This window comes from Mchenga conophoros, linkage group LG5 (genome assembly GCF_057382185.1).
Source record: "Mchenga conophoros isolate Kocher_MC1m ecotype Shallow Benthic linkage group LG5, M_conophoros_male_GT1.1, whole genome shotgun sequence".
NCBI classification, from domain to species: Eukaryota; Metazoa; Chordata; class Actinopteri; order Cichliformes; family Cichlidae; genus Mchenga; species Mchenga conophoros.
Window position 1 is genome coordinate 31,476,267 of NC_140530.1, and position 24,999 is coordinate 31,501,265.

The following is a 24,999-nucleotide window of genomic DNA, read 5'->3' on the forward strand; positions in this document are numbered from 1 at the left end:
CATGCAAAACAGATCTTACCTGTCTGCCAGTATAAGAACACAAACACCCTGACTACATCAGGAGAGAAGGATCACAGCGTGACAGGCACAAGGTCCACTTTAGACCTCTTTAGCTTCGACCGTTCTCAGGTAGGAGTTTAACCTTCGAAACGATTTTTTCCTGAAACCATTTAAATGCTAGGCACCATTTGACATTTAGAAGTGCATGACAAATAACATATTGATAATGTGATTTTATTGATTTTCAACTTCCTGTAGGAATGGCATCAGAAGTGTTTGTCCGTGGGATGCTCTTTCTCTTCCTGACCGTTGTGGGAATTCCAGGTAATGCCACTGTAATTGTGGCATTCCTCCTCTTGCTGTACCAGGAGAAGCGACTTTTAGCAGCTGATGCTATTCTCCTGCACCTGGCCTGTGTCAACCTGTTGGTGGTGGTTGTACGTGCTTTGACGGAGACCCTGGCCTCCTTCCGTCTGGCCGACATCTTTGGAGACACAGGCTGTAAATCAGTGATCTTTATCTATAGAGCAACACGTGGCCTCTCAATCTGGCTCACTTTCCTGCTGAGTACCTATCAGTGCTTGAGCATTGCCCCTCCAGGATCAAGCTGGGCTTCTGTTCGTGCCTTGTTAGGTCACTATTTGGCCTTTGTGTTCCTCTTCCTTTGGGTTCTCAATGCCTGCATGACGACAGCAGCCATACTGTTTTCTTTCAGTACCAAGAATGAAACTAGCCCGATAGACAATGGCATTAATGTACAATTCTGCTATTTGAACTTTCCTTCAAAGCTGTCCAGAGATGCCAACGGGGCAATCCAGGTTGGCAGGGATGTTGTGCCCATGGCCCTCATGACACTCGCAAGTCTGATTATCCTGGTATTCCTTTACAAGCACAGCCAGCAGGTGAAGGGACTCCGCAGTAGTGGTGGCGGTGGTGCTGGAAATAGTGGAGCTGAACAACGAGCTGCCAAAGCTGTGGTGGCACTTGTGACCTTGTATGTTGTCTTCTATGGGGCAGATAATGGGCTTTGGGTGTACACCCTCACTGTGAAGAAAACCATGAGTTCCTCACTGATCTCTGACCTGCGTTTATTCTTTGGCTCGCTATATGCAGCACTAAGCCCTCTGGTTATAATTGCATCAAACAGGAAGGTGAACAGCAGGCTGGGGTGTGTAGCACATGAGAAGTCTGCTGTGGAGAAAATCAAAAATCTTTCTAGCATGTGAGGCCTGCTGGGATCAGTTGATCACTGGGCTGAGATTAACCTCAGACAGAATTTTTGAAACTCTGGGTCATGCATCGGTTATTCTGTCTTTGAAATATACTGAGCACACTATTTTCCACAGTTTCCTGATTTTGCTTAAAATTTTGGAATTGCACTGTCTTTTTTCCCCATGTAATGGCTTTGGTAGTTCTTAATTCACAACATGATGCCCTTTTCTTTGTTAAAAAGACCTTTCAGATGTGTTTTAATTCAAATACCTAATAGTTCCTTATTTATTATGTCACTATCAATCAGAACAACCCTGTTACTGAGTACAAGTCTGTACAGATCTCTGCTGATCTGGCACTATGTTCTTTTGTTAGTTTATATTCCCTCTATATTAATTGGGAGGAAGAATTATAGTTGGTTGACATGGGCTCAATGTAGCTGCCTATTTAGCTATAATTAAGGCTTTGAATGTAATCTGGGAAGTGTCCTGTGCTAATGAGCCAGGCTAATTGTCCCACAGAGAATTGTTTAAAACCTTATGGAAAAGACTATATTCTTTGGAGGGAAAAAGCGATGTTTATTAATCAACAATTAGTTACTCCGTTCCGTGCACATGTTATATTGTATGTCTAGGCTTCTTGGGTACAGTTATAAGACTTTAAGGACACAAAAATACATCTTGGCAAAAGCTCAGATGAGCTTGCTGTGAAAGTGGCAATGTGGGAGTTTAGGAGTCATTATGTAATTGCTATGTCTCGGAGAAGTAAGTGTAAAGAGAGAGAGAGAGACAGGGTGAGGACACAGCAACCTCTGTGAGTGACAGTCAAAAAGACATAAAGTGGGGCTGCCAGCACTCTGTGATCCTGCAATAACTCTAAAGTGCAATCAGTGCAGCGGTATTCAACTACTGTCGCATTGCAGGTATGAATGAGGAGGACAAGTCCTCTTTCAGTGCTTGTGCAGAACTGTTGCTTTCACCATCACATTGCCTTCAAAGGGCATTAAAGGCCATATCTTTTATCTAAAAAACAAAAAAACAAAGCCCTGTTAAAATTTATTGTAAAAGTTGCAACCATTAAAACCCTTGACAATGTGATTATATGACTTAAGCTTCTCTGAGGATGAAAAATTCCATGTGTCTTACTCTTCAAACCACTGAAATCTGATTAGCACTTTACACAGACTCCGGTGGAATGAAGGATAGAATACATGGATGGTTTCACAAGTGAAGTGAGCACGCTGAAGCCTCCCTTCAGGTGGTGAATCACTGGGGGCGTTGACACCGATTTCAGTGATGTCATTCTTTCTGTTTCTGTCAGGGAAGAAGAGGTTGATTAATTAAAGAGAACAAATACATGAAAGACAGGTTCCATTGGAGTGTATGCTCAAGTTTCCTTCTGTACAGGTTGTGTGAAGGGCGTGCCAGGCGAGGCCTCTCCCTGCACAAGTAAGGACCTGTTTTCGATGTTTTCCATCCTTTTGCAGTCTTTTCAGCTTGATGAATGCAGGGTGCTGATTAACACGTACAGTCCAAACCCACACAATTGTAACCATCTATTACAGCATCTCACAGCCTTCAGCTGAAGCATTTACTCCTAACACTTAATTATTCACTTTACAAAAAAACCTGCCTGTCTATGCACACTTTTCAGTCTGAAGTCTCATTTCACCTGTATGACAAGGCAATGCACTTGCCACCTAGAAAACACAACAAGGCACAACTAATTGATATTTACCCCCCCCCAAAAAAAAAGAATTAAAAAAATCTACGAATGCTAACCCTTCTCTTTCCTTGTGTGTAGTTAGGCAAGGTATACGACACAAACCTGTGCAAAGCCACAAACGAAAAAGCTGTCAAGTTTTCCACGGTGGTGGATTTAAATGAAACCAAAGTGTTGCATTAAGTCACGCCAGGTGATCCTCTTCTGCTGTGCCTGATTTCAGTCTGTTTACCTGCACCAGGTACAGGCATATTTGTCCCTGTGTCCACCAATGGAAAAGCAGCAAGAGGGTTAAACCTCCCCCTTTTCTGTCTTGAAGCAAGTCCACACCCCAAAAACAGCTTCTTCTTCTTTTTTTTTTCCTTTTCTTTTACCCGGGAACTAAATGTTAAACCAGAACTGTCCCCTCCCCCACAGAAACGTTTATGAATTACACAAACATCCAAATGTTAATCATAGAAACCACTATGTGCAAAAAGTGGCAAAAAGCACAAATGTATAAGAACCTCCTAATATCAATAGTTTGATAATGATGATCATAAATGAAGTTCATTTGAGAGCACCATCAACCTGCCAACCTCTTTATTAAATCCTGTAACCTTACATGTTATTTTGTGGATTAAAATACATCTTAGTTGGTAATCCCATGAAAATCTTTATCCGAATATAGCAACTGGGGCTTATTACTCTAATGAAAAAGTATCAGTAATAAAATAATCCTTAAAAAGTTATGCTTAAAAAACCTAAATTTTGAAGAAATGACAGACGTAACAAGCTCTTTTCAAGCTTGCTGATGCTGTCTTTGCCTTTCCTTCAAAAGCACATTTTTTCAGCTGTCTTGTTTAGAGAATCTGAGTGAAGCTACTGATGGAGAATGCCACAGAAAACTGTACTTTTATCTAAACTCATTTGGTATTTTTTAAAAATGCAGGGGTGATGGTTTAAAAAAAAACAAAAAAGCCATCTCGGAAGTAGCTTTAATTCAGTGCAGTGTTCACCTGGGGTTCATCTGGGTTCGAATCGCTGAATTATACCTTACCTCAGAATAGCTGACAGGAGGTGACCCGAGTTTAACACAATCTTTATAAAATTTTTTTTACAATCTTAAGTTACAGAGCTAGATGTGTGTGACCCATTTCTTTGCATCCACCCAGTTTAACTGATTCTTTGAGACAGAGCGCACACACCGTCATGTTTCGACTTGTCTGGAATGCTGCATTGCACCTAAGCAAGGAAGTCAAAAGAAGAACATTTAGACAGCTGAGGTAAAAGTTAGCCCTGTTCAGTCTCAGCAAAACGTTTTCATTTTATACTCTTTAACTCCCCTTTTTGTTGCAGAGACTGAAATATGAAATACACGGTTAATATAAACACAAACATGGAGATTGTGGAGTTTCAAAGTTTAAAGTTCTGGCAGTTCTGATTTTATTTACACTGTAGCAGAAACATGTTAGTGAGGGAATAGTTTGCAAATGGAAATTAGGCTTATTTTTTATTTATTTTTTGAGGGTTGGATAAGCAGATTGATGTCATTCTGGTGTTTCGGCACTAACTATACAGCTCCAGGCACGAGCAGAATATATGGAGAAACACCGAGCTGGCTCATTCTAACCAAAGACAGCAAATAGCACCTTTAAAGCTCACTAATTAAAATGCTATACTTTTGTGTTTGAGCAGCACAAAAGAGCAGTGTAAAAATAAAATAAAGCAAAACAGAAATAAAGGCTTGTTGGTTTGGACAGTATCGGGTGGACTGTTATTCTGTTTCTGGACTGTGCTAATCAATACTCTCTCTCTGCTGGCATTAATAATATTCATGCAAGTCTGAGTAGAGTTAAAAGAAATAGTACACCAAGTCTCTTTTAATTTAGTATTCAGTAGTCTGCTCAAAATAAACAATGTGAAGACAAGAGCTGAATCTGTATGACTGACCAAATTGGCATAATAAATGAAACTACTAGAATACCACAGTACTTAAAGTATAATCTATGACACGGTAAATAGAATTTGAAGGGTATTTATGTAGAGCCCATACTAACCGCTCACCATTCACAGAGACATTCATACAGCACTTTATTATATGCATTTCAAACACCCCACTTCAATGCCTAAGGCCAGTTCAGAGTCACCAGTTACCCATATGTGTATGCCCTTTGAGCGTGTCAGGAAACAGGCACATGGGGAACGTGCAACCTCCACAGAGAAAAGCTTCAGGTTCAGTCCAGTGTGGAAGATTGGGTGGGGTTTGGTTCACTAGCCTGGGGGCAGTAGCCTGCTGCAACTCCACCATGCTCAGGTAAAAAATGCACCACTGTACTGATACATGAAATAAACATTTAGGATGCCTTGCTCCTTATCTAACGGTGTCTCTTACCGTAAGGAAAAGGAGAAATATAGTGTAATAGAGTGTTTTTATTTCAGCTTCTGAACAATAACAGAATATTAATGATCTTTTTCCAGAAAGATAGAGCCGCTGGATTGGCTGAAATGAAAGCTGAAACCTGTTCTGACACGAACTGAAGTTCCAGCGTAGGCTATGTAAGAATTCTCTCAATACGTATGTGGCTCATAATTTATTACTCATGGGTGAATTAGTTTTTGTTTTATCTTCATACAGGTAGTCTCACGGAGATCAAGATATCTTTTTAAAGTAAGAGAGAGAAATAAATGTATATCAGGCAGGAACAGGCTTCATTGGCATGTCAGTTTGCAAAGATTTATCCTTTGATGAGCCAATCCCGTGTCCCTGAAGCACACTGATTCATGCTGAATGCTGTGTGAAAGCATAAGCCCAGCGCCCAGATTTTAATCTCTTTAAATGACTGCGGTTAAAAGGCAGCTAACACAGTAGGGGTTCAAAACTGGGGGCTTGAAAGTTGAATTAAACTCCAGGAAAATAGTATATCTGTATCTGCAAACTACTTGCTAAATACACTATTTTGTTATTTTGATTAAAATGCCTGAATATTGAAGCTAATGTAACATAGACAAGTCTACTTAATTAAAAAACAAACACGTAAATAAACAAAAAATAAAGGAAAACCCTGTGACATGCAGGATCTTACGCAACTTGAAAAACTGACATCAGATACATACACCACTAACTAACCAAAACATCTTAAATATAGTCTAATAAGGCATATAAAAATTAATTGGCTTAAATGTTGACTTTGAATTGTTTAGTACTGTGAAAAACCTGAGGCACTTTGCATAATTAGACTTATGTATTTACGTGTGGCATATATAATGGCCTCAAATTCATTGTGTAGCAAGATAACAACTCGCAATCATAAACATAGAGGTGGTCATGTCATGGCTTGCATGTATGAACATTTCAGGAACAGGCTTTCTTGCCTTTTATGACATTGCAATAGATCTAAGCAGCAGCAGAATAGAATCCAGAGTGTACGCATTTTTTAAACCACTGTATGTACAAAGTAGCTCCACCAATCTCATTGCTTACCTTCATCCAACAACATAAGAATGACTTCAAATACACTGCCTGTACAACCAAAGCTTTTAACTGAGAAGGTGTCAGACCTGCCAAGTCAGGCACTAGTTTTAAACTCTGTTCATTTTACCAGCTTAAAAAAAAGACTGAGACCCAGATTCTGTGTGTGACCTTAGCTGTGCATGTAAGTGACAACATTAATGAACTCTCTACTCATTTTTGAAATGTATTTTAATAAGATAAATGAAAGCCAAATGTCCCCTGTCAAAGCTGGTTGCCTGTCCAGTCCATATGGTGTTATGGATAACTTTGATGTAACCATAAACCTTTTAGAGCTTTACAATCTGCCATAGTATTTTTAAAACACACAAAAACAGATCCAATATCGATCATTATTCCATTTTTCCACGCTGAAGACAGCTAATGCTGTCACTACCATTATCACTAGTGCCCATGCAATGAAGATGCAGTTGAGTACTGTGTGTCTCTTTTTAAAATTTGAATTGATGGATGTACAATATGAATCAAGTTACTAATATTTTGGAAGAAAACATGCTTCTTATTTGCTTTCTTTCCCAGAGTTAAATTAGACTTTAAAACTATATCTCTGTGGTAATTAACGGTGGGTAAATATTCTGTCACCCGTGAACGTGTTATATCTTGCTTATTTAATCTGTGCCAATCCAATCCAAAGTGTGAAAACCACAGGTTGTGGTTTTAAAGGGATTATATGCTGTATTTCTTGGATGAATACAGCATACACTTCAGTTTTGATTTATATTATACAAATGAGAAATAATGTGTTAATTCGGGGTGCTGACATGTGAATTTTCTTACCGCTAGACAAGAGACTAACTTTCGCCTTTATTTCAACTCTTTGTGCTTTTACAAGCTAATTAGCCGGTAGTACTGAACAGCTGGGTTAGCAGTGACAAAAGGGATGCTTTCCTTAGATGGTAAAGTGTTCCTTTCAAATGTTACACTGTAGTAGACGTTAGGATTTTGCCCTTATCTTTCCCATCTTTCCCACTAAATGCCAGAAAGGTGGAATTTTCCACAAGCCACTACCCTGAGTTTGCTGTGGAATGCAGACAAGATGGAGCAAGCCTGCAGAGAACGACATCTCAGCAGTAACAGTATGTTGAGGTACTTAGCTTGTGCACATCATGCCCACCTCCTTAATTCTCCCTTCAGGGGGTTTTGTTGAGCTATTACTCAAATTGTAGCGCTGTTCTGTAGTTGCTACTGTTGCTGTGAGGTTCCTGCAGAGGGCCACCTTAGAGTCACTCATTTCCGCAGTCTGAATTCTATGACTCATTCTGGTTGAATATTGTTGTTTATTTCACGTCGCTAGTTTTATGCAGTAAGCCTCAATCCATCTTTCAATATGTTTGTTCATCTGAGTAGATTTCACAAAGGCCCTAAAAGAAGGAGGATGTTGTAACTCGACTCTAAATTCAAAGCTGTACGAGACATTTACGACTGCTCTTTTAAACAACCTTAGATTGCTATCGGTGCCTTAGAGCAACAGACCTTGTAAAGTTGCACAATGTGGGGCATGTGCTGACATAACAGCCACACGTATCTCATCTCTCCACTAGCCCCCTTTGCACACGTAGTGGAAGAGGAAAATCACATTTGAGGAAAATGACAAGAACATCATGCGTCTTTGGCACCGTACTGAATGTAACAGTACAAAATCTCAGGCAGTCATATTTCTGTACACTTTATATGTTTTTACATAGTACTCGAATGCATCTCATGGTCCTTTGATATACATACATACATACAGTATATGGGATGACAAATTGCCCAGAGTGGGGAGTTACTGGTATGTGATAATAAGGAGTATTCCTGCAACATATTATGAAAAATTGAGCTTCCTTGAGCTTTTTCAGAATAAGTGGTGTCACTCCACCCACTTAAAGCTGAATAATAGATCTGATGAATCCTCTGTGTATCATGCAGCTGCTGTCAGAGTAATTACAAAAGACACGAGTGGAACACTCACACAGTCATATCAGAGTTTATATGAGTTGAGAGTATCACAGTATCGCAGGAGCACACTGTAGCCCAGAGACTAGAATAAGTCTGCTTTCCATGGTCTGCTGATGTGAACAACCTCACAAATTAAAGGCACACTTGCTGGTTCTGTTGTGGTTGCCCCGTTGAGACCCTAAATCCCCCAAAAAGTCCAGCCAGCTTAATTTTGTGTTTTGTGTTCAGAACATTTGCCGTGAGTTCTGAATTTTGAGCTGCTGTTTGGTGCTATAAGGACATCAAACAGTGTACCTCCAGGGGAAGGAGAGGGCGCCACCTGTTGATTTTTTAAAAATATTTGAAATAAAGGGGCAGCTTGAACAATGCCAGTGTAGAGCATCATGGTAAATGGCCTGTATTTACTTTACTAGTCCCTAAGGACCCCAAAGCGCTTTACATATCCAGTCATCCACCCATTCACACACACATTCACACACTGGTGGTGGCAAGCTACATTGTAGCCACAGCCACCCTGGGGCGCACTGACAGAGGCGAGGCTGCCGGACACTGGCGCCACCGGGCCCTCTGACCACCACCAGTAGGCAACGGGTGAAGTGTCTTGCCCAAGGACACAACGACCAAGACTGTCCAAGCCGGGGCTCGAACCGGCAACCTTCCGATTACAAGGCGAACGCCCAACTCTTGAGCCACGATCGCCCGTCATCATGGTTGCATGAAGCTGTTATATTGCTATATTTCCCAGCAGTACGTAGGAGAATACACAACACACTGGATGGCAGATTCATTACATTTTGCATCTCAACCCAGAAACCAGACAGCTATTTTGACAATTGCTGTTACCTGGATAAACAAATCTTAATAAAAGCAAGCTCATCATGTGACCTGTTTGTGATCCAGCTTTACATAAACATGCAGAACTGCTGTTGTTTATACCAACTGTGCACGCTTTGCCCACATTAAATATTTGGTACTCCAGCCTCGCTTTAAGTGTCCTTGGTTCTGCATAAAAGGTACGTGGTCATAGTGATGATCGGTAGCATGAAGCAGCGATACATTTACAGAACAGGTCTAAGGAACCTGAAAAAAAAAATCCACATATTTTGACAGGCATCACATCAGCACAGCTCTAGTCACGACTCGCTTTATATTATCCTAATTGGTGTATCTCAACAAAACAAATGGTGAAATGCTTGCACGGAAACAATTCTTCCAGCACTTTCACATCACACTTCAGAAACAGTTGAGTAACAAAATTGTCCAGGCAAAGAAGACCAAAAAACCCCAAAACAATAAAAATACAAGGCGCTTACATATAATAAGGAGACTGGAGGGTGTAAGAGCTGTTTGAGCAATTTCACTACAAAAGCAAAAACAATGTGTCTCATGATGATTATTATATTTATGTCTTTGTATGTGCTGTCACCATATAATACCTGCCTCCTAACCAGCAGTGTTGAATCATTTATTGGACTGTATTTATGCAGCATAACATAAGATTACTTACCACTGAAGCCCGCATCATTTAAAACACACAAACACACACAGAAAAGAGGCAATTTGAAGTGCAAATCAGTGGCTCCATTCATGATTGTAACGATACTCGAGGAAAATAGGCAGCTGAGGACACTAGTTTTTTCCAGTGTCACAGGTTTTGTAGGAGTCTCAATGCACTGAATAATGTATTGACTCATTTGTCTGGAGGAGCGCCACAGTAAGCCAGACGATCAATGGCACAGCAGCAGTGCCAGATTAGCTTTTAAAGAACTGCCAGCTTTTTTTCCCCAACTGCACAGCTGTGTTCGTCCTTGTATTTGAAAACTATTCTGATGTTAATTTCTAAATTTGTGTCCTGGAACATATTTGATGGGCAGTGCTAGTCAGGAGTGGTTTCTCCATTCTGGAAAGCAGCGCTGTTCCTAATAAACATAATCTGTTATGAATATGTTTGCTTTTTTTCCAACAAAATATATATATTAAATTTTTTATATAAGTAAAGACATCAACCAGAAACAATAAACCAGCAAAAAGATACACTAGTGACAACAAACTGCTCCTCCCATGCCACACATGGCACTTCACACCCCCTATAAACAACATGCAAAACACCCTTTAAAGAAAATAAGATGTCACTGTAGATTAGCACAGTTTGTGATGGATGGCCATAAGCAACAAGTCTTAATCTTCACCAAGGCAATATATGTTTGAAAAACTCAATTTTCCATGATGCTAAATTTTTTAGAGGATTTTAAAAATATTACCTTGGCAATAACGTAAAAATAATAAAACTATAAATTATTGATTTTTATCTCTATCATTTAAAGTTATGGTTCCCTCTATGTACTCATATGCTCTACGTCCCTTCTACCATCAACCTCTCAACATGCACACAAATAGTCACTGCTCTTTTACTTGAACTTCTCCACCTTAGCTATACCCTCCTGCGTTCCCTCTAGATGCACTCATTAACAGTAGAGGGCATTGGAAACATCACCTCATCACCTCCCTACAGGACCAAGGCCCTCCACCTGACCTTGGAAAATGTCCAAGCCAGCAGCACATCAAGCCTCAGAAGGGGAGAGGAGTTCAGGTTGCACGATGAAGGTCAGCATACTGCAGCCTTGTTGCATGCTGACGAGATCTGCTACTTTAGACAGAAGGTGAGTTTTCATGGTTTCATCTTTTTTATCATTTGGTGATGCTGGGCTAAAACTCCATAGATGTTTTTACACTCTGACCCCAACTGCTAAGCTGCACTGATCAGGCCTTCATTATACATGATCAGAAATGCAACGTGGCTTCGTGTTGTTGTTTTCCAACACCTTTGAAACTCCATCTGGCAGCTAAAGCCGACATCTGAGCGGCATTCACATAAAGCGAGATCACCACTCACCAACGCTTTCATGTGAAAATACAATCCTGCTTTTTAGAAATAGGGTAGGCGGAGGCAGAAACAGAAAAGTCCATTAATAAGGAAGATGGAGTCTAATGCGGAATCGACCAGTAGGTCTTTTAACGATCACTAGCCATTCATTGATCACGCACTGCAAGACAGGAACAAAGAAAGCTTTGAGGGCAACGACTCCTTGGCTCTGCTTCCACTTCAAAAATCAGTCATCACGTCTCTTAGCTGTAGAGCTCTGTTCTTCCAAAAATAAATACAATCATATATAAAATACAGATCTTAGCAATTAATCTTTGAATAACAATTTACTTGTATATCTTTTTTTTCTTCTGTTAAACTAAATTGTAGTCTATTAACAAATATCAGTACTTTGAAGCATTTCATCGTTAACATACTGTGCATTCATAGTAGTTCAATCTCTTAGAGATTAAGTATTTCACCCATGCTAGGGGCATGACCCTAGGATGAATGGATTTAATGGCTCAAATGTAATTATGAGCAGAGGAATATTAAGGCCTTTTTTGTGCCTCCATCAAGCTCAAAACTTCTTTGTTTTGAGCTTGAATCCATGACGTAAAACCTGCTAAACATTTTTTCAGTAAGGAAATGTTATGAAATGTTTTGCAGTGACCACTTATTATATTCCAAAGTCAACGGTGCAATAGACTTCCATACTTGAAATGTGCAATTCACTTGCATTTTTATTTTTATTCCTATTTATTCTATGTATCCCCTTTGTATATTTTATCTATATATGTCTTTGTATTCATATATGTGTGTATATATATATATATATATATATATATATATATATATATATATATATATATATATATATATATATATATATATAATGTTCTGTAACTCTGTAACTTCTGTCGGTGCTGTGCTTTTTTGGAAACCGAATTTCCCAGAGGAACCCACCCGAGGGATTAATAAAGTTTTATCTTATCTTATCTTATTTTCCAGACTATTGTTATATCTGTGAAAAATTAAACAAGGTCGGTTTTCACCCTATCATTAATTGTTGATCTGGTTTGCTACTCATAAAATATATCTAAATTCTATAAAGCTGCCATGTGGCTTCAACAAACCGAAATGCAATAATGGACAAAACCATGGTGCGAGTTTGGTGCACCATCAGCTGTGACTACTAAAAGCTCCAATCTGTACCACTGCAGTTTGGAATATAACTCTAGGGGCTAGTTTACCCAGCTCTCTCACCAGCTGATGTTGAGGTTGTTTGAAACGGGCACAGAGGCAGCGGTTATCTGAGCAGTAACCACGTTTACAGCTTCAACCACAGCGGCTGGGCTGGGCAGCTCATGCAATAATTGCATCACTGGATCATCTCTATTTTCTGTAGTATTTCAAAAGCATTTCCGCAAACTCGCGGTGTATTAAAACTGGACTGTAACAACCTGCCAACTGTGCATATGGGTAGGGGAAATGCAAACCATATTGTGCAGAAGTAGTTAGGAAAACATTTCCCATCGCGAGCCGTAGGGGCTCTGTATAATTATGTTATTGTTCCAGCAATATGGCCAGACAATGCACAAGTCACATCATCAAGGAAAAAAAAAAAATTTCACCAGGTTCCCATTTTCACAAAAATATATTAGTGGAGTACAGCACGGAGACGACAGCTATTGATTCAAACATATGAGTCTCCTGGATTTCTGCCCGGTCTGTTGTACAAAAGTTATATCCTCCTGAGTTTATCTGCCAGTGTGTCCTTAGTTTTGACCTCTGAATCTCTTGTTGCTTTGTTGCTGCACAATTACTCTTTCAAAATAATGGAATCACACTTTGAAAAGAAGACAAGCAGCAGGAAAATAACAGAAATAATTTTAGTATTTTTTTGTTTCCCAGAAGTGAGATCAAGGCAAAAACATTCCGGCAGAAACTTGTTTTGACTGGATATAAACAATAGCGTATTCTTATTGATTTAAGGATGCTGTGAAAGAGTTGTCAGATATCAGCTTTAAATTCTTATTGATGATGGTATTTATAGATGTGTGTACATTTATGAACACCAAAGCTGTTTTTCTGTATCAACAGTGAAACGTAAAAAGGTCAAAACCTGCTAAGAAAGCATAATGGATTGCAGAACAGCACAAAAGTGACACCTGACAAATCTAAATGTATATTCTGTGGTCTGTCTGCAATATGTCACATTTGCAGTACATTACATTGTTCAGCATTAGCCCTCCCTGAGAAAAACATGCTGTTCCTTGCTACAGTGCATTATGAAAGGTTGCAAATGGGCTAATTTGCAGCTTTGACAGTGCCAGCCTCAGCAAAGGCGGGCAGTAATAGGTTTTGAGGTGCCGCTTCAGCGCCTGCTGTGATGGGAACAACGTGGCTGAAAGTAGGCATAGGTCAGGCTCCTTTGGAAACTCTGACAAATTAAAAACAGAAAACCTTTGACATTTATCATGCTAGGAGTCTGCAAAGGTCATTGCCTGTATGTGCTGCTTTCATTTTCCTTCCCTGTCCCCTCTGGACATGTTTTGCTGTGATTGCTTATAGCCTGGTGGAGCTGCAGAAGAAAAAATTGGGAGCTCTGATTTTAGCAAAATACTCTCTCTCTCTCTCTCTCTCTCTCTCTCTCTCTCACACACACACACACACACACACACACACACACACACACACACACACAATGACAGCATTTCTCATACAAGCAGCGGATATATGGAGAACTCAGAGATGAAAAACAGAAGTCTATCTGCTGCTGCTTTCCTCTTGTTTATATACTGCACTACAGCAGTTGTTAATGGGCCTATCATGATGATTAGTGATCACATCAGTTTCATCACGATACGATTTAGAAGGAAACCGCTGCTCTGTAAAGAACAACCATAGGCATGTAATACCACACTGAAATTCATTTCTGATTTCCTCGCAATACATCATTCCACACCATAAACACGCAAAACTTGTGATCCCACTGGACCATGACCATCTCATTTAAATGTTAATATAAGTCCCATCATTCATAATTTAATGTGCTCCCTGGCATTTTTCGTTCATTTTGGCGACGCTATCTTATGTGACAAGCCAATTTACTGCTGGACTTGACTAAATTGCTTTAGCATTGTAATGCTAACGCCATAATAAATCCTTGACATACTGTTCCTCCTCAGGTAATAAAAGAAAATAATAGAAAGTTACACACGTTCGCTGTGAAATCCATTCTCATCGATTTCCCCGGCGTTACACACAGCGTGAGATTCTGCCTCCGAGTCGGATACGATACAGCTGGAGAAACATTACGTCTGAGGAATGTGACAGAGCTTGCCCTTCTTGCCCTCTTATTGTCAGAGGTGGCATTAGTGAGGATGAAAGCAGTGTGAGCGATGACACAAGCAGTGCTCGAGAGACGAATCAGACAGATTACAGCTCTGAGGAGAAAGCAGGGCCAGGCTTATTGCTGGTAGGTGTCATTTTGTGTGACCTTTCTGGGAATTACCACCGTGTATGACCCAAAGCATGTCTGCTTGTCACAGAGACATGTAGGAGCTTCTGGTGCTGGTTTAACCTCATCCTCTGTCTTTCTCTGGCAAACATCATGGCTTAACTCAGCCAAGCTACCTTCCAGTTGACCCGTTAGCTCCCCCACACAACCTCAACTACAATTTAAATTCTACAGGCTTCATGTGTCTGCAATGTGACTTAACCTTTGATAATATGTTGGCACAACTTAGCAGAGAAAACGAGGGATTAGTCGAATCGTAGAAGCTATTGTGGGAGAAAAGCAGCATCAGAAGTTGATCATCATTTAGGGCTAGTCAAAGCTCGAAATCCTGTGATTAAGGCATGTAATCCTATGTTAATTGTAGAACTGCAGCATGTGTTTATACGCTGATGAGTCACTGCGATGTACCTGCTATTTCAAACCAGGCATATCAAATTTGCTTTAAAGAATAAATCTAGTGCTGCCCCCCATTTTTTTAATAAATCCCATGAAAAGACCAAAACCATAACTGTGTCCAACTCTGTTTTTTCAAACCTCACTGCTGCATTCGAATTGCTGCTCAAGTATGAATAAGAATTAGAATGACTTTAATAATCCTCAAAGAGAAATTCTTTTGTCACAGTTGTGGAAGCTGTGCAACTAAATGAAAAATCTGAATTAAAAATAAATCCCTCCATCCAACCATTTTCTGAAGCCAATCTGGGCCTCAGTCTAGGCAAAAGGGCCCAGATCTCCCTCTCTCCTGCCGCCTCCTTCAGCTCATCCAAGCCAGTCAAGAGTTATAATTTCTCCAGTGTGTCATGGGTCTGCCCTGGGGGCTCTTTCTAGTAGAACATCCTGCAACCCTCTCAATTTGCTCTTTTCGATATGAAGAAGTAGCAGCTCTACTCTGACTGACCGTCTCAACTATCTCTAAGGAAGAGTTCAGGCAGCCTTTGGAGGAACCTCATTTCTACTGCTTGTATCCATAATCTTATTCTTTCAGTTGTTACCCAAAGCTTGTGACCATAGGTGAGGGTAGGAACATAAATCCACTGGTAAGCTGACAGCCCTGCTTTCACACTCACTCCTCTCTCTGCACAACAGACCCATACAGTGTCTACATTACTGCTAACGCTTCAACAATCCATCTGTCAATCTTACACTCAGTTCGCCACTGACTTGTGAATAAGACCAAGACAGATGAGAATGAGATATTTAAAGTCCTTAATTTTGTCATCCCTCACTGGCTGAGAATGGCCTCGGATTTGGAAATGCTAATTTTCATTCCTGTTACTTCACATTCACCTTTTATACCTAATTTAGCCATCATAGTTTTTGTGGTACATATGAAGTTATGACAAGAAGCCACTTTGATTAGAGCAGCGACTGAAAATGGCTACTCTGGCTCAGTTCAGAAGGTTAAAGTTTGCCAAAATTTGCTGAAAAGCACCTTTAAAGCACAATTTACATTAATTTACATCTTGTATCTTAATCCATAGATTTTAAGCGGCACTGTGACTTCATTGACTGTTTTTTTTTGTTTGAGTAGTGACCATATTTAGACAAGTGGGTGGTGTGCGAAGTTATATGCTAGCAAGCATAGTTAGCAAAATACATAGACAGAGATACTTGTTATCTAGCGCCAAACCAACATGCAAATGTGAACTGAAATGTCACTCATCAAGACTTGTGCACAAACGCCTTCTGCCTTTTGTTAGAAAACTGCATTAAGACCTTTAAACATACTCAGCAGATACAGATCAGTTATTCAGATAGCTGAGGTGACACTAACAGGAAGTTAGTGGTCTACTTGACATCCCAAATCTAATACAAAGCCGCTCTGCCTCTAAAAATGCAGTTTAAGCAGCTGAGTTTTACAAAAGAAAAGAAAAAAGAAAATCAACTTCACATACCACCTTTTTTATAGTAGTAGTAGAACTGACTCATCTTTGGCTATTCCTGAAACTGCAGTCTTCGACACTTGCCTGGGTTTAATTTTTCAGTCCTGGTGGTTGTTGTTTGGTTTAGTCCTTACAAATCTGTAAAGATTTTATGAATTCTGAACATAGCCATGGTAGAAATCTCAAATCACTTCGAGCCTTTGTGCTGAGATAAGTGAACCAACTGTTATACCTGCAAGTTTTGCTATATTTCAAGAAGTTTTGGGAAACTCATATTATTAGGTGTCTTCTGTTCATTTATTTTAATTATGTTAGTTCAGGTTTTGCCTTTTTACTTTAGAAATCTTTCAGAGGATCATTCAAGTCCCCTTGTACCTTGTTAATTTTGCTCGTCTCTGTTTTAGTTAATTCCTGCTTTATTTTGTGCTCTCACTCTTGTTTTTAAAAAAATAATTTGCTAAGTTATTGTCTGGATTATTTTCAGGAATGCCTCCTCCCGCGTGTTTGCAATCCCTTGATTAACTCTTGTGATCAAGAGATTGCAAGAGGTATTATTATACTTTGTCTGAGCATCTGTGTTTCTTGCCTTCATTGTTCCTTGTTCCTCTGATGCCTTTTGAGTTTCTGTTGCCCGGGTGGATTTTTGGACTTGTGCATTAAACTTAATAAAAGTTTTTTTTTTTTTCTTATTTCTGCCTGTGTTTTGACCCCTGAATTTGGGTCCTTAACCTGCAAATCCTGACATGAATATATGCAAAGCTTGCCTTGGATCATTCCTCTCATCTAATTCTTTTAAAAATTTATATATTCTCAAAAATGTTGTGGTATTTCTTTAAAGAAAGTAGAATTTATGTGAAATGTTCATAAAATGCAATGGAAATAAACAGTTGTGTGGATTTCTCTTCAGGAAAAGAAACAGTGTCTAAACAATCTCTATATCCTGAAGATCTGGGATATAGCGGAGAGGGGCTTGTCTAATAATATATCCCACTGAGCAATACGACAAATCCTGCTTGAAATCCAGCCAAACACTAACAGGAAGCTACTGTGACAGGCAAAAATACAATCACTCAGCTTGCAAAGAATAATTGCTTTAAGACACTAATTAAGATAAATGAGCTTTAAAGAGAGAGAGAAAAGGACACAGAGGGAGAGGAAATGAAGTTATGAAGTTAAATTGCCATTTTACTTGAAATAATGCCTGTAGACTTGCAACAACTCCAAGAAAATATCTCTGAAGACATCCGATGTAAAACCATTTTTCTTTCCCTCCACATGTTTCTCCCTGAAGACGTTTCTCATATATTCACGGCAGCCCTGTGCCTGTGTTTTCCCCTCCCTTCACATCCATGTCTGTATTTGATGTGCTCCACAATCCAGCCTTTCGACACAGTGTGTTTTGAGAGACAGATGAGAGGAAATGATTCATTCATCAGACAAGGCTCAGAATACAAATCCCATCTGACCTGCTGATCGGATGGTTGATATTGCAGATCTTCCTCGTGGCGGGTGCCGGGTACGCTTATTAGGGCTTTCAGTGGAGCATGGTGCATGGGTCATCATCTCTCCTGTAGTGACTCTGTGTGACAGCAAACACAAGCTGGCCTCACCTCTGAAAATGTGCACATTGCACCAACTAATTCAAACGTCAAACCAGATAAGGAACTGCAGGATGATAGTGGGATATGAGGGCTGGACAGGCCTTTCAGAGGGGTAATTATTTTCCACCAAAAGGAAATATGGATTTGGCCTCAGGTGTGTGTTTTCTTGTTTCTGTGGGCAAATGTGTCACATCAGAGCTCTGCAAAAGCAGATATATATACTCATCAAAACTTTTGTGATTGCTTTGGACTAGCAATTTCAAAGTGCTGCATGGAAGAAGATGAGTGAGGAGAGCTATCTGTGGTGCTGAAAATGACATTTAAAGACTTGTCTGTTCGCTTTTCTTATCTATAGGTTTGGCACGGACAAAAATGGCATTATATTAACTTAAACAATTATTCTGGGGGGATTGTGATTAATAGAAAACACTGACAGACACAGTGTTTATCAGAGATATTTTATCTGTGAAGTGCATTCATGGCAAGGTGCCCAAAAGGTAGATGTGAGAGCTGTAATACTTAAAGCATATATGACAGCAGGCAGATGAAAAACAACCTGCAGGGATGTTTTTGATGTATTTTCATTATTTTTATTATAGAAATATTTTTCATTTGAGATTCCTCAGCACCCAGATATCAGAGATTTTTGTATACGAAGACACACAGAATACACAGAATATTTCTCCTTCGTGTTATAGACAAGAGATTAATTATTTTAACTCATCACTGCCTTTTGTTATTGTGGCAGTGATGAGGAGATTGTCATGGTTTCATTGCAAGAATTAGAATACAATTTCCTTTCTCGCAGATGTAAGACTTTGGAAGCTGTACAACTTAATGAAGAAAGAAAGAAATTATAAATTAAATATATGAAATTTTAAAACATTAAAATTGAAAGAGGAATTATACAACCAGATTGGTTAGACGATTAAAATGTTTTTTTTTTATATATATATATTCAGTGGAGCATTTTTCTTACTACTAGTCTTTTGCAGAGTGTGCTTCTCTGGTGATCCTCCTGTCTGCTGCATGTGCATTGTCTTGCTCCAACCCCAGGCCTTTTTAATACGCTTACTAATACTTTTAGTATCATTCATCCAGAAGTTTTTGCCTACAGTGGACCACAGCATGAAAAATAAAACATATGGAACTGAGCTACTGGTCTTGTGTTGTTTGCTGTCCAAGTAGATTTCCAGAAATGCCTGTACCTCCTCCATCAATATAGTGAAAAAAGGAGCACTGTAAGTCCTGAATTCCATAATTTACCAGTGTTGGATGTTAGGGTTCCTGGGTCGGTGACCCAGTGTTTTGTGTTTTTGGTTATTTGATTTTGTTATTTCTTTATATTCTAGCTTTGCTTTACGGGTTTTTCTTAAGTTAAGGTCCTCTGGGTGGGGTTTGGTTAGAGTTTTAGTGTTTTGGTTTTCTGTCTGTGTTCCTTTGTTGCTGTCTTCCCTGTCTGCTGTATTTCCACGTCCAGTCAGTGTCTGTGTCTGCCCTGGTCCCACGTCTCTGTTCCCTTTGTTTTAGTGCTTGCCTGTGAGTCTGTGTTAGGTTTCCTGTTTTACTTTGGAAGTCCATGTCTAATGTTAATGTGTCTGGTTTCGCTTCCCCTGGTCTCGTTAGGCCTGATTTGCCCCAGCTGTTTTTCCCTCCTGTTACTCATTCCCTGATTGCTCCCTCTGTGTATTTAAGCCCTGTGTTTCTCTGTGTCCATGTCGTGATCTACCGTTTATTTTGCTGTGTTTTGCCAGTCCACCGGTGTTAGTTTATTTTGAGATTTTCCCAGTTATGTTATGTTTGCGTTCAGCATTAAAGCTGTTTTGTTTTAAGTTTGTCTCTGGAGTCTGCATCTTGGGTCCTATCCCTGTCCGCACACAGCCGTCACCTAACATTGGATGGTTCAGTTCATATCAATTCACAAAATATGAAGGTACAAAAGTACTTTCTGTGATGTTATTTGGATATATGAATAGTCAGATATTAATTTATCACTATATCAGATAATATAGTGGGGTAATATGTAAGGTAATTACTTAAACACAGACAATGAGTAAATTAGTTTAAAATTCTGGGTTGTTTCTTATCTTTGCCATACTAAATATATGTAGTATTAGCTTGTCCAGTCTTCTCAATGACTCATTGAGCCATTCCCATTCATGATGCATCTGGCTCGTTTGATGATGAGGCTGATGCTCACCAAAGCCTCAGCAGAAATGGTCTAAGGGGAAGGGTGGCTGTCAAGAAGGAGGGAAAACAGGGGAAAAGGACGAGTTATGGCAAATTGCACAAGAACTGGGCTGAAAACCAGTCACAACAGGAGTGATGAATCCAGATTTGAAATATTTGGTTCAAATTGTTGTCATTATGTACAGAGAAGGTCAGGAGAGTGGTACAACGGTGATTGTCTACAGCCACTGAAAAATAAGGTGTAGCCTCTTGTGCTGGGGATCTTGTCAAAATTGATGGAATTATGAACATAGTACAATCAGATTTTGATCTACCACATAATACCAATTGGAAAGCAACAGCAACAGTTTTAAGCATGTGACAATCATCCCAAACAAACCACCGATGCAGTTAATGTATACCCGGATAGAAAAACACACAATTGCACATCAGTCGTGGATTAGCCTTCCCAGAACCTGGGCCTCAACATTACTGAAGCAGTATGAGATCATTTCAACAGAACAAAAAGCCAGCCAAGACAGAGCTTTGAAAGCCCGTCAATAAGCCTGGAGAACTATCTCAGAAGACTACTTAAAGAAATTACAAGAAAGCTCCCTGAGAGAGCTCAGAGTGTGTTGAAAAATGGACACAAGAAACACTGACTTTAAAGCTCATTGGAATTATACAAGCTCTGTTTTTTCTTTATGCACCGTATTGCCATCTATGCTTTCACATGTTTAACAAAAACCACTGCACTCATTTCCCATTTTCATTGCAAAATATAAAGAAACGAGGTGAGGCTCAAGACTTTTGCACAGTACCCTAGATACAAAAAAATCACTACCAGACACACATCATGTTTTAGGAGTTTGGTATCTTGCTCAAAAACCTTTTGACATGTAGACTGGAGGACGCGGCTATCAAATTACCGACTGTTCAACTAGTGGACAACCTCCTGAGCCACAGTTGGGAAAAAAAAGCCAAGACTGAAACAGTATTTATGCCTAGAGGATGCACTCGTGAGCCTTTGATGCTTTTCAGTAAAATGTTTTGACACAAGTAAGCATGGCCATAAAGTCTGGCCTAAAAATTCAGGTTCTCTTCAAAATTAACTGTGAAAACTTAACAACGTTTTAAATTTAGTGCTTTTCTGTAAAATTACTTATTTCGTTTAACACTTTGTTTTTGATATTCGCATTAGTCTCAGCTGTACTTTTTAGGTTAGTGTTAGTGAATGTGAGTATGCTGATCTGCTAATCTAAGGTTTATGCAGAAGCAACACATGCATGCTAAATATCAACAGCCTCAGTTTTCTGACAGTGGTTAAAATTTAGGTTGTTTGTACTGAAAAGCCCCCTGCCATCACCACTAATTAGTGATGATTAGCAAAAAAAATATAAACATCTAAAATGTAGCTCAGTCTTCTGTCTTTCTACAGGCAAAGATGAAGTTTATACCTTAAAGTTTTTCTTTGTTTTGTTTTATATATTAGCACTGAAACAACAATGGTTCTTCACTGTGAAAAAAAGGAAAAAAAACAGGGATTGATGCTGAGGCACACTCTCCCTCTGACTTGCTTCCTTTTATTTGCTCAGCCACTGTGCAATGATTTCCTTTGCCAAGGCAGAGACACTGCACATTAAACTCTATTCTGAGCACAGGCTTCATCCACCCTGTGTATTGTGAAAGAATCCAATAATAAGGCTGAAAGTGAGAGAAACCCTGCAGAGATCTAATCAGTGCTACGCATTATACTGTGCCAGGGTCCAATGTATACCCAAGTCAAACTCATCAGCAACCATTTTCAGAAACCAAATTATGAATTATTATCACTCACAGTCTCCGGTACACTCCTTAATGCGCAAATTAACTAAAATATCCTCTGACATTTGTGCTGAGGTTTCAATAGACGACACATGGAACATCTCCAGAGGGGCAACTTCTGAAATCTCCCCGAGCTCATGGTTGAATGGATGCGATATACAGTTTCATGCATTTTCACCTTTTTTGAAACACACTCACTCACCGCATCTTAGTTAAAAATACAGTTTTGTATTTCCTCACATTAATTTGCAGCCTCAGGGAAGGTTCCACTCAGTTCCTGCTGAATATTTTGCCATTTTTTAACTGTGACAAGAAAATGCCAATTTATGGAGCACACAAAATTACTTTCATCCAATAAGCCAGATGCAAATGAATTCCAGTAAAGAAGGTCAAACATATTCAAAGATTTTCAAAGCCCTCTTTAATAGAAAAAAAGCTGGATGTTGGCCTAAATGTGGAAGTACTCTTAAAATACGGTGCACAGTGTGATAAGTAAAGGCTCGCAACGCATTCCTAATGCCTTTCACTTAACCTGCCAGATAGCAAAAAAATGGGCTTGGATAAATTTGTCATGAATGAAATAAAAAGTTAATTTATTTGCTACCTGCCTGACTTTTTATGAAAAACTCGTGGATAAACAAGGCTCAAATGTGTGCAATGGGCATAGAACCAGAGTGATTTGGCTTAAAATGTGCATCCTGCTCCACAGGCTACAGGGAAGTGCTGAGGGGGCTGATCACATTCTGTCCACCTGTTCGCAGAGGGAATGACCTCCAGGAGCAGGTAGACATCCCAGCAGGTAAGTTACTGCTCAAGCCAAGCATGCAGGTAATGCACAGTTGAGTGATGAAGCCCTAAAACCCAGAGTGGGGAAAGAGGAGTGAACTCCAAACCAAAATTAAAACTAAAAGACAAAGAGACCACAAAAAACAAGCTAGATTAAAAACAAACAAATACAAAAAGATGAGTTTGTGTAAACAAAGGTAATGACATCTGCAGTTTTCTATATGCACTCGCTGGTCACATTATTAGGTACACGTTTTGAACTGCACGTTAACACAAATATCTAATCAGTCAATCACATAGCAGCAACATCTAGGCATGTAGACATGACTAAGAGAACAGCTGAAGCAAAACCATCTCTAGTGTTTAAAGAGAATGATCCAAAAATGAGAAAAATATCCAGTGCAACAGCTTTCTGGGTTAAAATGTCTTGCTGATACCAGAGCTCAATAGCTGAAATAACCACTTGTTACAGCCAAAGTAAGCAGAAGAGCATCTCTGAATGGTCAAAACATCAAACCTTAAAGCAAATGAGGTACGGCAGCAGAAGAGTGGCCTGGGTGGGTGCCACTTTTACCAGTTAAGAACAGGAAACTGTGACTACAATTTGTATGGGCTCATCAAAAGTGGAGAAGAGACGATAGGAAAAATGTTTCCTGGTTTGATCTCAATTTCTGCTGCAACATTCAGAGTAGCAGGGTCAGAATCTGGTATGAACAACATAAAATAAAGCATCTATTCTGATTTGTATCAATTATTCAGGCTGGTGGTAGTGATGCCATGGTGTGGAGGACATTTTCTTGACCCCTTAGCAACAACTGAGCATAGTTTTGGTGCCACAGTCTGCCTGAGTAATGTTGCTGACCATGTCATTCCCTTTAGGAGTGTATCACAGTGTATCCATCTTCCAATGGCTGCTTCAAGTAGGATAAACCACCATGTCACAAAGTTCTGCTAACTTCAACCTGCTTTCTTGAACATGGCAATAAGTTCACTGAACTCAAATATCCTCCACAGTCACTAGATATCAATCCAGTAGAACAGTGTAATGAAGAAAGAACACTGGTGATTAAATGTTCTGTCATATTGATCAAAGTTCTTTCAAATCTTTGGATTTTGTGCACATAGAAGGGTCTGGATCGCAGAGGATCTCGGGATTGATCAACACTTTCTTTGTAATTTGTTGCTTCATTGACACTCACAGGTAATTCTTATTGCATACTCTCGAAGCTGAGCTTCAATGGATAACACTCAGTCGCTGTGACATTTGTGTTTAGTGCATTTTCCTTATCTGCTTCTCCACTGTAACTCAGTAAATATTCATAGTATGGAGGTAAGTTTTCCATGGCTTCAATATACTAAAGTTATTTATGAATAAAAGTCAAGACCACCATTATCATCGCTCTCTCTGGTAGTTCAATCAGTGTCGGGGCTCATTAATGTGATAGTAAGTGATATGTATCATGATGGGGACAGCATGGTTGCACAGTGGTTAGCACTGTTACCACACAGCAAGAAGGTCTTGGGACTCTCCAGGTATTTCAGGTTCCGCTGACAGTCCAAAGACATGCAGTTAGTGGTGTTAGGTTAATTGGTGTTTTCTAAATTACCCATAGGTGTGAATGTGAGTGTGAATGGACAGACTGGCAACCTGTCCATGGTGTACCCTGTGCCTCTTGCCCCATGGCAGCTGGGATAGGCTCCAGCACCCCATGTGACCCTGAATTAATTGGATGGATAGATGGACCGGTGGATGAAACTATGCTTTGGAAATGTATTTATTTTTATACCTTATGAATTCTTATATTATTAGACTTGTGAGAAAGTTAATTGAGGGAAATCTCGGTTCTACATACATGTAATCCTCAGTAAATATTGCATGGTAATGATGTTATGAAGGAGAGTAAGGGGAAAGATGCTGTTTTTGCCTTAAAAGGGTGAAAATGTATAAGGAATCAAAAATAAGATAA

General features: G+C 39.5%; 1 protein-coding gene across 1 annotated transcript; it reads left to right on the plus strand.

Moving 5' to 3' along the window:
* ora2 (olfactory receptor class A related 2) lies at positions 1–1,670 on the plus strand. Its single transcript, XM_085275628.1, has 2 exons — positions 1–129; positions 259–1,670. Exon 2 carries the CDS (start codon positions 261–263, stop codon positions 1,224–1,226), a length of 966 nt encoding a protein of 321 aa, XP_085131754.1. The 5' UTR covers positions 1–129; positions 259–260; the 3' UTR covers positions 1,227–1,670.
* The last annotated feature ends 23,329 nt before the right edge of the window (positions 1,671–24,999 follow it).

Bases quoted from the DNA above. Each gene is read 5' to 3' on its own strand.
- ora2 (XM_085275628.1), top strand. From the start codon at position 261: ATGGCATCAGAAGTGTTTGTCCGTGGGATGCTCTTTCTCTTCCTGACC.